Source organism: Drosophila suzukii, chromosome X (genome assembly GCF_043229965.1).
Source record: "Drosophila suzukii chromosome X, CBGP_Dsuzu_IsoJpt1.0, whole genome shotgun sequence".
NCBI lineage: Eukaryota > Metazoa > Arthropoda > Insecta > Diptera > Drosophilidae > Drosophila > Drosophila suzukii.
The window spans coordinates 3,735,333-3,748,518 of NC_092084.1; the positions used below are offsets into that span (position 1 = coordinate 3,735,333).

Genomic DNA, 13,186 nt, shown 5'->3' on the forward strand with positions numbered 1-13,186 from the left:
GTCTGAATCGAAATCGGGGATCCTCATCCTTTTAGCCTCGCCGCCGCCCCTTAATCATCTTAACCCAAGAATCACTTCCAGTTGACAGACAACAATAAGTATAACCAAGGATGAGGAGGATGATAATGATAATGATATTGATAACGATTATAACGCAACCGCAAACGCAATTAGGAGAATCAGGAATCAGGACAGTAGCAAACGAAACACCAAACAGTTTAGCAGAGGAGTGGGATGACCGGGGTAGCGATACGAAAGGAGTATGATTAACAAGAGCAACAAAATAGCAATAGCCAAAATGCTTTGAAAACAGATTTAGGGTACTTGAGCTAACTAAGGAACTAACATTTACAACATATATATATTATGATGATTATGCATACGTAGGACGACAACAAATTAGAGTTGTAATTTCTAACAAATTGTTCACGAATTGATTGTTTATATTGATTAAGGATTTTAGTCGTTTAAGAATTTCGCCCCCTTTGTGTGTGTGTGTATGCGTGAGTGCGGTCGTTTTGCGTGTGTGTGTGTGCGTGTGCGCGCGTTCCTAATTCCTCAATTTTACATCCATTTATTTTCGAACCTAATTGTATATATACTATACCATAATAACTTGACGTTTTACTTAGTATTTGATTTTGTGATAGCCAAAAGAAAGGGATGAGGGAGCGCCAACAGAACCCCCATTTGTCTCAAAAGCAGAAAGCAGGATTTTTTACGGGGGATACGCAGGATTGATTGCTATTTATTAACGCTAAAACAAAGGAAAACAAACAAAAAACCATTTAGGCTATAAAATTTTAGGCTTAAACGCGATTTAGTTATATCACTATTTATTAGACCGTAGTCTGTAGTTTCCAACTGGGTTCTTATATCATGTCTAACTATTATATTTTTGTACATCTAAGATGGTATCTCGGAGGAGGGGAGGATAGTGGTATTGTTTCCGTTTTCAAACTGTTTTCATTCTACCAGTTGCCGCCGCCCAAGAATCAGAAAGAGACAGAAGACAGCGAGAGAGCGAGACAGTAGATGAGGAGGGGATTTTGTAAATTTTAGATACTAGGAATACTACTTATTCACTGCGCATAAAAATGCCTTCGATTGCGAGATCAGCAAGTAACTAACATTAATGTAAATACCCAACACACACACACACACACATACGAATACAGATACAAATACAGAAATACAGATATATATTAATATATAATATATATTTACCGATTACTGATTACCGATTACTGATAGGTGTAGTAGGTCACATGTACGCGACAGTTTGTAAAATCCAATGCCCTAGTTCGTAAGCCGCGCATATATCGAAAGAATCGGTTATATCGTTTATATATAGATCGATCTACACCGCCACACACACATATGGCATAAAAATATATATATAAATATATCGGGATATATACTTTTAGTTAGTGTGTTTTTAAACGAAACGCGCATAGTTTCCTTAGCTAAGCGAAAGACAACAAAAAATAAGAAAACCAACTAAAAAAGCTGCGCCTGCCACCGATAAAACCGATAAGCATAAAAAAAGAAAGGACGAGGAGAAAAGGAACCCACGCTGCGCTGCACACAATCAAAAAAAAAAAACAAAAAACAGACACCAAAAAACAAAAACTAAAAATAAAGCAAGTTAAAGTAAATATTATTATATAGAAACGAAAACATACTCAAGTCACTGGGCTCTGCCGCCGAATGCCTTTGTACTTTTAACGTATGGAACAATGATCGGTAATTGATTATCGACAATCGTCGATCGGTAATAGTTGCGATAACAAGACGCTGCCTTCAAAACGCAGACGCCGCGTGCTGGTGCAAAACAAAAAAAAGAAAGTTATCGGATTAGCGGGCGCAGCGTTTAATTTTTAAGTCAACCCACGATAGTAACCAAAAAAATAAGGAAGATCTGAGAGAGAGGGAGACGGAGAGAGAAAGAGCTGCTTGCCGTCTTTTCTGCGCATTGTTTTTGTTTTTATACCACACACAGTCAGCAGCAATGAACAAAGTTATGGGTGTGAAAGAGAGCGAGAGAAAGCGAGTGGCTGAGTGAGTGTGCGAGTGCGAGTGGTAAAGACACATCAATTATCGTTTTTAGACCGTTTTGTGTGAGAGCGACGAAGCGAGCGAAAGAAAGAAAGTTAGAGAGAGAGAGCATATTCCAAAACTATTTGTGATTACAATTATATATGATGATGAAAAGAGGAAGAAGTAGGAGGAGGAGGAGGAGGAGGAGGAGAAAGGATGCGAAGAAAGCCGGAAGCCAGAAATCCAGAAAACTTAGAAGCAACACAAAACGCATTAACCGGATGATACCTAGAGTCTAAGCCTTAGTCTAAAACCAGCGCTATATACACATTTATATCTACTTAGGTACGATCGATCACACGAGAGCGCGGGATATATATATATATATATACATATAAATAGTTAAGTCCACGATTGTAAATTATAAATGAACATTTATTCTAAATGCAGTAGCAGCGGAAAAAAAAACGAAAATCGTTAACCGGAAGACGAAGACGAAGCACTTTGCTAAACGCGTTTATTATTATGCATACAAAATGTAATTTCTTATAACAAAAACCAAGAAAACCCACAAAAAAAGAACTCGAGAAGGGGAAAAAGAAAGAAAAAGGAAAACAAAAACAAAAACACAAAGGATGCGAAGGATAGATAAGTCAAGTGTAAAGTAAACCAAGCCTTAGTAAAAACTAGTTCTAACACAACAACCACAACAACAAAACATGAGAAAACAAACGGTAAAAAACAAAAACGAAGAAAAACGATTGATACTAATAACTAATATTAATAATGAGTATGATAATGTTTATGCTAATGATTACAATAACGATAAATGATAATGATAAATGATAAAGATAAACCGTTACGACATAATACCTACTTGTAAAATAGTGCGACAGTTAAGCTGATAAGATGACTTTGACTTTTCTATCAGATTTCATTAATTTAATGACACCCAAACACCCCTTCCTAAAAAACAAAAACACACATACTCCCCCACCCCACACACGCATACACAACCACATGCATGAGTGTATGATTAAACATAAATATATAAATATTTTTTTTACTATTATTACGATGATTATAATTATTAATATTATTATTGTTTCTACCAATCTCTATTTCCTACTTTATTTCCCTTCCTTTTTTTGTCGTAATGATCCAAAATCACAGCAAACCAAGCGAAACAAAACAAAGCAAACAAAAACAACAAAATAAAAAACCAACAACACTGTAATTAACTAAATACTTTGCTTGAAAGTGTAAAATAAATTAATTTAAATAAAAATTATGAAATTAAAACGAAAGAACATTGATTTATTTTGGGGGTGGGAATGGAAGAGAATCTGAAAATGTTTAAAGTTTTCGAAAGTTTTGGAGAATAGTCGCTGAATTTGTTAAGGTCCACTGTAATTTCTATAGATAAGGAATTTTTAACTCATAAATATCAGCAAAAAATATTTACAACTTTCTTCAAGTGCATATAATCCATTTAAGATTAAACAATGATTATATAATCAGCTGATCGGCCAGATAGTTGTCCAAAAATAATGTCGAACCATGCATACCATAGTCATATACAATGCATATTTACCTAAATTTAAATATAACGCAACAGGGAAACGTAGTTAGTGATAAGGAAGCAGGTGCCTTTGGGCTTGGGGATTTCAGAATCGAGAGTTATGAGCCGAGAGCCCTTGAATTATTGAATCGATATGATTCACATTCGCAGAAGGATTTATAGCCCTTAAGCTCCGTATAGTCGCTTCACTTTCCCCCAAGCTTTATAGCTTTTCGTATATCGCCAGGCGGATGTCGGGAGAACTATGGCTGTTTGGGTACAAAGTCCGTAACGCTCTTCCTATTATATATAGAGCGGTTTACTTTATGCTGGGAATTATCCGTTACTATCAAACCGAGCCATCGTCACTTGGAACATCTATAAATAATGTGTCGAAAACAGTTTCAAGTGCCGGCCAATTGACGTTCTAGCTCCGAGGGATATATGTGTGTCGATCCCATCGCTTCGGAACGATCCCTGATAGCCCCATTTAGAGGTGGACCTTGATGGTATGAATTGCGTAGGAGTGTTATGATTATTGTCTTAGGGAAGGTATGTAGAGATAAGTTTCGATCCTAGCTACTATATTCAAGGACGTTCTTAATAATAGATAGTTGTTTTATTCATTCGAAGTTGGTCCACTCCAGAAGAATGAACGAAAGACCTTCAGCGGGGGGTCCCAAAGTCAAAATGGAGGCAAGCATACGCGATCAGGCGACCTTGCAATGACATCACGGTAAGGAAAACTTGACGAGTTCTGTAATGAAATAGGTAATATATGGTTAAGTCGAACTAGGGAGTTCTTAAATCTCTGTAATACAATGCTTTCTTACATAAATATCTTCCAATAGTTAAACTATACCATATTTTCGTATTAACGAGCTCCTATAAAATCTTAACTTCCACGGCAACACAAATCTGTGATTAATTTGTTCATCTGAATCAACTTGTTCTTTAGGTCCCAAAGTTTTGCCAGTCTAGCCGTGGCTTATCACTTAATTTACGATTCTGCTGAGATTCGTTTCTCTCGATAAGGAAAACTTTTGGTACAATTGGTTTACAATGATTTCCTGCGCTAGTAAATCTACGGAGACCAGCTCAGCTGTTTGGTCTTGAGCCAGTAACCGGGGTAATCTGTAATCGGCAGATAAGATTTGGGTTGGTAGGTACCCACATAGTCACGGGTGTTGTTCCCACGCCATAAACATAAACAAATTTTGCTTTCTTTGAGAGAGAGATATACGTATAGATTTCCTATCGATGGTTCCGCACTCCATTTGAAGTGAGTGATGAGTGTCTTCCGGAACGAATGCCACCACTCGATCTCAATAGACAGGGGCAAGTGGCCTCTCGGATCGTAGATACGATCGCCTGATATGGCAAATGAAATAAGGCTGATTATGCTCCTCACCGGGTTTATCGACTGGTTTTTTGTTTACCTCCTTGAAACGGTTTCGCTTCGCTTCCGCGCGGCCCTGAATGAGATTATTTAAATTCTACGAAGAGTTTTAACGCTTTTTTTGGGTTTAGTTTCAGGGAAATTCGATTGGCTTACCAGGAAAGCCCTCCAATTAATTGCCGCTAGATACCTAAGACCCAAACCGCCCTATCTCAACATTTATTATATATTTTGTTTCGTTACTGTAACTCATTCAATTTTAATAATACTACTTATTTATTCGTCTTATATCATCACCAAGCTATAGCTTGGTTTCTTATCACATTTAATTCCTAATCGTTTCATCATAATGCCATTTTAATCTATCCACAACCCTTTTATATCATCACAAGCTTTCGTTTAATTTCTTATATCACTTCATGCAAGGCCTTTTCTTTCGAAATACCATTCTTATCAAAAACAAATATATTATATAATGACCCTAATTTCCTATATATATTCCTATTACGCTTATTATCCATTAAAAAGTGCCATAGTCATTCTTCTATCTAACTTTTTTTTAGAAACCCCTTCCTCAATTCGACCTTGACTTTCCATACCAACCGAAATTATCGAATAATTGTCTGTTCAGGTGGGCCTCTCGTGGGACCAAAGTCCCCTAGCAATGGGTAATTTAATTAAATCGAATCTAACTGCTGGATCGTCTTATTTTTTGAGTCGCATGATAAACTAGTGTCTGCAATCTTGGCCACAGCCCTGCGATTACTATTTTTTGCCTTCGACATGGATTTATGGACGCCGGACGGCGGACTATAATCACAAATCCGTTTGGCAAATCCAGGTGGGGATCGGGGGAGTGAGCCAGATAAGACACCCGGGGCCATAAAGCGGGCAATCCATGCCAATTGATTGGGAGACGCTGGCCGAGGGGAGGTTACCCCTTATCGGGTGCTCCAAGACCAGTAGCCGGCAATATTTATAGGCTACAGGGGCGGGCGTTGCTTGGTCACCGTCATCGCTGCCCTCAAGTGCCCACTCGAATCGGGTACCCGAAACACCGACCCAAAAAAAAGTAGTAACTAGCCTATAAAAGTAGTGCGATCCCTGCGATCGCCCACTCAGTAACACAATCCACCTTCAGGTGGTCGCGACGCGTTCTCCAGATCATCGTATTCATCGCATAGGATTATGAAGGACCATTTTAGTGTCCTGGCAGTCGCGCTGCTGATCGTGACAGTCGGCGCCCAGGATCCCTCGTCCAATTACCTACTCACCGGCCACTCCACGCCGTGGAGCAACAGTCTGGCCCACCAGTTCTTCAGTTTGGCCTCCCAGCATGCTCTACTCGAAAATAGGACCAAATCCGGCCTGGTGAAACGCGTCTACGAGGACCGAACCTTCGACGATGACCTCTGCGATCGGGATGTTACCTTCATCCGTGACTCCATCGACAACCTGGAGGAGTGGGCTCTGGAATGTGAGTATTATATCCAGATGGGTGATCATTGATCGTTATTAGGGAAAAACCTCGATTACTAGAACTTTTTGTATAGGTAAAATGTACCTGGTACATCTATCCTATAAAGAACTGATCCTAATATTTAATTGACTCTTTGTTGTTAATATCCATTTCCTTTGTCATTTATGTTGGTTAACATTTGGATATACCTCATGTATATTATGTCTTTTAAGCAACCGATCCTTATTTGGAAAGTATAGTATAACTATTATTTGATTTTTTTTTCTTAATATCCATTTGTAAATTTAGAAACTCATTTATATGTATATTTACCCTCAATTTAGAAGGTATTACTCCAAAAGAGTTACTTTTACTCTGGTAGATATGACCTAGTAGTTGTGTATTTTGAAATTGTTATTCGAAGAATTGCACCTTTTCGAGCCATACAATTCGCTTATATCCCATTTTACTAACCACTTTTCTTCGATTACCACCAATCAATCCACTTCAATGTTTGCATTGCCCTTTATCATAAATCCAATTTAGCCTTGATTTCAATTTTATGAGGACCATAATTTCAATTTCAAATCAATTTCACTGCTGAATTGCCAGCGATAAGATCTGCATAAAGCCTGCGAAATTTCCAAAATGGTATCACGGCCCAATAATAAGTCGTTTTGCTTGGGAGTTTGTATTATTATTTATTAAGAAGATTGGGAGATTAAGAATGAGACTGAACCGGTTACTTGGTATTTGGTGGCGTAATCCGGTTTCAGTGATTTTCCATTCCAATTCCATTCATTATTTCTACAACGAACTGCCACCATAAATCCGTAACTTTCGTAATTTGTGATTTCTAATGGTTTTTGTGATCCCCTTATTTCACAACTCCATTCATACTTGATAATTCTTATTCGTATCGGTTTCGTAACGGTTTCAAGTGGAGTGCAATTTACGAGGTCCATAAATCAATACCGAATAGTAAACTGCACAAGCCCCGTGGCAATCCACAGGTCCACATCGCAACACTAGTCGTATCTATGCATTATCATATCGAACCCCTTCACCTTATCGCTGCTGCAAATCCCCCAGCATAAGGCCTGCAGGTGCTCTTCAAAAGCCCTTATCTTACTTCTTCAAATTAATACAATACTCGAAAATCCAAAGTGGCTTTTCTTTTATGATGGATTGAGGATTCTTTGATTAGATACTTATATAATAAAACAAATGAAAGGTGGTCCTTTAAACAGAATAGAAAATCGGAAGTATCTTTTCGATCCCGTCTAACTTCAGTTAGTAGCTCTTGACATTAAATAAAGATATTGTCAATTGTTATGGTTTGGTTTAGGTATGTAGCTTACGATTTTTTAAATAGGTATGGTTCTTCGAGCAGGATAGATATTCGGAAATTACATGCAGGTTCCTTAAAATTGTAGTTAGTTCGTCTTTATCTTAAAGAAGGATGGTTCTTAAATCTCCGTTTCTTCCGATCACCTGCAGTCCCGGACACATGGGGTCGCTTGCCCATGGGTCTCTTCTGGGGCCACACCATCAGCATGGGTCAGTACGAGGAATGCGTGGCGGCGACCAGTACCCATACCGAGGAGGTCCGCGGACAGTACTGCCTGGCCAGTCTGAACATCACCACGTTCTACCAATCGGTTAAGAAACGTGGCGAAGAGTTCACACGTATTAGCTACAAGCAAACGGATCCCCAGATCTTCGAGCTGGGCATCTGTATTCCCAAGACGTGCAGTGCCGAGAAGGCCGATGAGCTGCTCAAATACGCCATCTACAAATTTTACGGCCAGGATGTGACGGAATCGGAAACTCCAATGGTCACCCAAACGCGCTGTAAATACGATGCGCCCATCGAGCTGCGCGGCATTGACATTTTCGCCATGTGAGTATGACTATAATAATCCAAATCCGATTATGTTACTAATTAAATATACCAACCCATGCAGCATTTTCTTCTCGCTGATCATCTTCTTCATGGTGGCCAGCAGTGTGTACGATTACATTCAGACCCGCAATGGAGGTAAGTTTCGGATATCCAAGTTGTCTGGGATAGGTTCTCTTGAGATCCTCTATTCACAGCACCCAAGAAACCCCTGCTGGTGGCCTTCTCCGTGCTGACCAATGCCCCCAAGATCTTCACCGTGAAGAAGGTGAACAATCCGAATGTGATCCACTGCCTGAATGGCTTGCGATGCTTCAGTATGATGTGGGTGGTCTTCGGTCACGGCTACATGACCTTCTACGACCTGCCGCACATTAACAAGAACAAATTCTACACCTGGGTGCAGACCCCGTACTCGATGCTGGTCCAGAACGGCTCCCTCTGCGTGGACACGTTCTTCTTCATGTCTGGTCTGTTGATGTGCTGGGGCGCCTTCCGCGAAATGGAGCGCACCAAGGGCAAGCTGAACATCCCGATGATGTACTTCCATCGCTACATCCGACTCACCCCGGTGGTCGCCGTCGTCGTCCTGTACATCATGTCGCTCTACAAGTACTCGGGCGCCGGACCCATGTGGTTCAAGCTGGGCACCCAGGACAAGAGGTGCGCCGACACCTGGTGGGCCACGCTGATCTACGTCCAGAACTACGCCTTCCCCTACAGCATTGTGAGTGATCATTCAAGTTTACACTTACCTTATCTATGGTTATTCTAACGATAACAGTTCTTGGTCTTTCAAAACTAACATCTATTTCAATTCAAGAGCAAATGATGACATCTATTACAATTTTTCTTATATTAGTTATTGGTCTTTCAAACAAATTCATTTGCTATCTTCCAATAATTGTTATTGGTCCTTCGAGCCGCATTCTTTTTATCTTAAGGATCTCAGCAAAATGATCAATTACAAATCTATCGAAAGCTAAGTCCTTTTAAGTTTAGAGAACCAAGGTAAATGACCAGTGAGGATTTCAGGAAATACCACCCATAAAAAAGCTAATAATATTTCTAATTATGAGTATATTGAATGTAAAAGCATATAAATCATCATTGTTAAAATGGTAGAAACACTAGATTACCATATTGATGGATCTTGAAATCCCTTTCCTAGTGCATCTCCCAATCCTGGTACCTGGCTGTGGACACCCAGCTCTACTTCCTCTCACCGCTGTTCCTCATCCCCCTGTGGAAGTGGGGCAAGAAGGCCCTGGTGCCCATCGTGATCTTCCTGATCCTGTGCCTGGGCGGCACCTTCGCTACGTTCATGTTGAATGACTTTACGCTCTTCCGGGTGCAGGACGATCATGTGGATCTGCGCCAGCGGTTGACCTACTACCCGACCCACACGCGCATTCCCACCTGGCTGATTGGCGTGATCTTCGGCTACTTCCTGTTCACCCGCAACCGTGGCCGCCAGATTCCGATGTCCAAGCCCATGGTGCTGGCCGGCTGGTTCGTGGCCTTCGGCACGATGTTGGCCTGCATGTGGGGACCCTACTGGCGCATCCTGCCCGACACCCCGGACTCGCCTCTGATTGAGGGCGCCTTCTTTGAGCCCCTGAGCCGGACCTCGTGGGCCCTTTCCATCGGCTGGATCGTTTGGGCCTGCTACAATGGTCACGGCGGCCTGATCAACGACTTCCTCTCCTGGGGCTTCTTCACGGGCTTCAGCCGACTGTGCTACTGCATGTACGTGATCCATCGCATTGTCCAGCTGGTCAACGCGGCGCGTCTGCAGACGGACACCCACTTCTCCAACTACGATGCGGTAAGTGGTGATAGGAGGATTTCTCTACCCGATTTACTAATTCCATATATCCTTTTTAGATCCTCCGCTGGTGGCACGACTTCGGCATCACTCTGAGCGCCTCCATCTTCGCCACTCTGGCCTTTGAGGCACCCATTTTGGGCATCGAGAAGGCCATCTTCGGCAAGCCGGCGCCCAAGAAGAAGCCCACTCCCGGTGAGCTGGCCAAAACTGCCGCTCCCGTCGAACCGGAACCGGAAACGAAACCGCAAGCGGTAACGGAAGTGGAGCCCAAGCTGGTCGAGGAGACCAAGGCGGAAATAACGCCCATCCCCACCAGCGAAGAGAATCCATCCAAGGCCTAGGCCTCCCAGCCTCGATACGATTTTTTTTTTCCACCATACGAACCAATTTTTTGTGTGTAGTTAGTTCTATTTATTAAAAATTTTAAACAAACAACAGGAAATTTATTACAATCTCGTAAAGGTATCACACTTCAATGTCGGTTTCCTATTCCGGAAACCACTGGAAATATTGAAAAATCGAACATGAAAGGGGGGTAAAATTTCGACCCTCTCTTAAAACAAAAATTTTAATGTAGATCATTAAAGAATTCAACCACAAAGTCATAGAGGTATCAACCTCCAAAATCGGTATCCAATTAGCAAAGTTATGGGATTTAGAAGATGAGTTTTGGGTTCCTATTCCGAAAACCCTTGGAAATACGGAAAAATCGAACATGGAAAGGGGTTAAAATTTCGACCCTCTTTTAAAAAAAAAATTTTAATGTAGTTCATTAGAGAACTCAACCACAAACTCATAGAGGTATCAACCTCCAAAATCGGTATCCAATTAGCAAAGTTATGGACTTTAGAAGATGAGTTTGGGGTTCCTATTCCGAAAACCATTGGAAATACGGAAAAATCGAACATGGAAAGGGGGTAAAATTTCGACCCTCTTTTAAAACAAAAATTTTAATGTAGATCATTAGAGAATTCAACCACAAACTCATAGAGGTATCAAACTCCAAAATCGGGATCCAATTACCCAAGTTATAAAATTTAGAAGTGTAGTTTTGGGTTCCCGTTCTGAAAGCCATTGGCTTTTTGTTTTTCGTCTTAAAAATAATAACAAACTCATAGCTCGACCAATTTGAACTTGATTTTAAAAACCAACTACATTTAAAGTTGCTTATTTAATCTTCTAATTAGCTTTTATTTACTTTTGAATGCTTGGTACATTTTTTGACTAACATGTATGCTTATCTTAGCATAAAAAAAGCTGTCCAGCCGAGACACGAACCGGCGAGTCGAGTGCTCGGCTTTTTTAGTCCCTTTCCACACTCCGGAATATTCGGGCGGCCCGCGTATGGTCACACTCTTATTTACTCGGTAAAAAATGGAGGCAGAACAACAAGAATTCGTAAGTTCCGTTTTCAAAACCAAAGCAAACAAACAAATAAATATTGTTGAACACTAAAAATCGCAAAGGAATCGCTTAACGAAATTTTGGTTTTTCAACCTGTTTTCCCGTTTGCCAGCGTGTATTTGTGTGCGTGTGTTTCTGTCGGTATGCGAGTGCTCACCTGTAAGTGTGTGTTGGGCAAACTTTATGTTTCGGTATTTGTGCGTTTGTTCCGCAATTGCAGTACATGTGTGTATGTTTGTGCATGCATGGAAATGTGTGTGCGTGTTTATGTCGGTTAACACGTGCCGCCCCCGCCCCTCCGCTAACGCTCCATCTCCCTCCCACACGCATTCCGTTGCAGCTCTCTTATCAATGCAACAACAACAAGAAATGTGTGCGTGTGTGTGTGGGTTCGCTTCATTAGGGAAAGTGATTTCCGGAGTGCAGTTGTTTTTGTTGTTGCAAAAGGGTCAAAAACCTGTTTTAGTTGCAAGCAAAAAACAACAAAATAAGAGAAAAATTGAGAAAAACGAATGGAGGAAAAACGCTTTCCCTTCGTTAAAATAGCTGTAATTTCTTGTTGTATTTTTTTAAGCCGGCCAATTTTGCATTGCACAAATCTTTGTTCCCAATCCCACTGTCAAACACACACACATACACATGCAACTGCACTGCCATTGTTTGCTTAATCACTTAACGGGAGCGAAAGGGAGAGAAGAAGAGCGGAGGGAGTGAGAGAGAGCGAGTAAATATATTCATTTAACTGGGACCTAAAAATTCCATAATTTAATTGTTATTAATTTAAGTGTTATTAAAATTTTTCGAAAATATAGTATTTTAAAAATAGGCGTCACTTTAAATCTCCAACATTATTTTTCTCCTTTAAATGATAAACAATTGTACAAAATAATCTGCACAAATTTCGAAAATTATTAAATGATTCATTGTTTCACAACGCTTTACAAATTTAAAAAAACTAAATTAAATTAAATACATTTTAAATAATTCAAAATGCTGCAAAATGGTATTTTTAACAATTAACTTAAAGCTTTTAATTAATTCAAGACACCAAAAAAAGATGTTTGATTTGTTTTTATGATTTTCTAAATCTAAAAATTAAAAAAAGTTTAATTTGAGTAATATTCCTTATACTAATACTAAATTATGTTTTCTTTTTAATTTGTATCATAAAATATTTTTTAAAATCTTCCCAGAATTCTAGAAATTGTGCAAATATTTCTTCGAAATTTATTTGTCATTCTGCATTCTGGTTTAATAATTTCTACATCGAAATTTCTTTGCAGTCGCCAGTTTTTCCCAATTTCAGTTTGCCATTTTCTCTACGCCATTCGGAAGTGGCGTTGTTTATGTGCTTTCCTGATAATTTATTTATTTTCTTCTAAAGATCCCCCAAACCATCCACCTCGTAAATTCGTATTTCCTTGGAAATTCGGTTTCGGGTGTTCGAAATGAGTTTTAACCGAAAATCATTTCATTCATGCAAATCTATCGTGTTGTTATTGCACGTGTGTTGATGAGGAGGGAAAATTATAGAGGGGGTAAGGTCAAATTGTGGTTTATTTTGCTGATTTGCCAATAATATCAGTATT

General features: G+C 39.9%; 2 protein-coding genes across 2 annotated transcripts in view; both read left to right on the plus strand.

Moving 5' to 3' along the window:
• The first annotated feature begins 6,107 nt into the window (after positions 1–6,107).
• LOC108015035 (nose resistant to fluoxetine protein 6) lies at positions 6,108–10,635 on the plus strand. Its single transcript, XM_017081266.4, has 6 exons — positions 6,108–6,477; positions 7,960–8,362; positions 8,427–8,500; positions 8,560–9,089; positions 9,534–10,190; positions 10,250–10,635. The coding sequence occupies exons 1-6, from the start codon at positions 6,189–6,191 to the stop codon at positions 10,532–10,534; spliced, it is 2,238 nt and encodes a 745-aa protein (XP_016936755.3). The 5' UTR covers positions 6,108–6,188; the 3' UTR covers positions 10,535–10,635.
• Positions 10,636–11,451: 816 nt separating this feature from the next.
• Positions 11,452–13,186, plus strand: part of Ptpmeg2 (Protein tyrosine phosphatase Meg2) — a 38,542-nt gene continuing 36,807 nt past the window's right edge. Inside the window, exon 1 of the mRNA XM_017081624.4 lies at positions 11,452–11,591. Coding sequence (XP_016937113.3) covers positions 11,568–11,591 — 24 coding nt within the window. The 5' untranslated portion in view covers positions 11,452–11,567. The remainder of the gene's footprint in view (positions 11,592–13,186) is intronic.

Bases quoted from the DNA above. Each gene is read 5' to 3' on its own strand.
- LOC108015035 (XM_017081266.4), top strand. From the start codon at position 6,189: ATGAAGGACCATTTTAGTGTCCTGGCAGTCGCGCTGCTGATCGTGACA. The intron at 8,501-8,559 runs GTAAGTTTCGGA...CTCTATTCACAG, and splicing joins CATTCAGACCCGCAATGGAG to CACCCAAGAAACCCCTGCTG. The intron at 9,090-9,533 runs GTGAGTGATCAT...TCCCTTTCCTAG, and splicing joins ACGCCTTCCCCTACAGCATT to TGCATCTCCCAATCCTGGTA.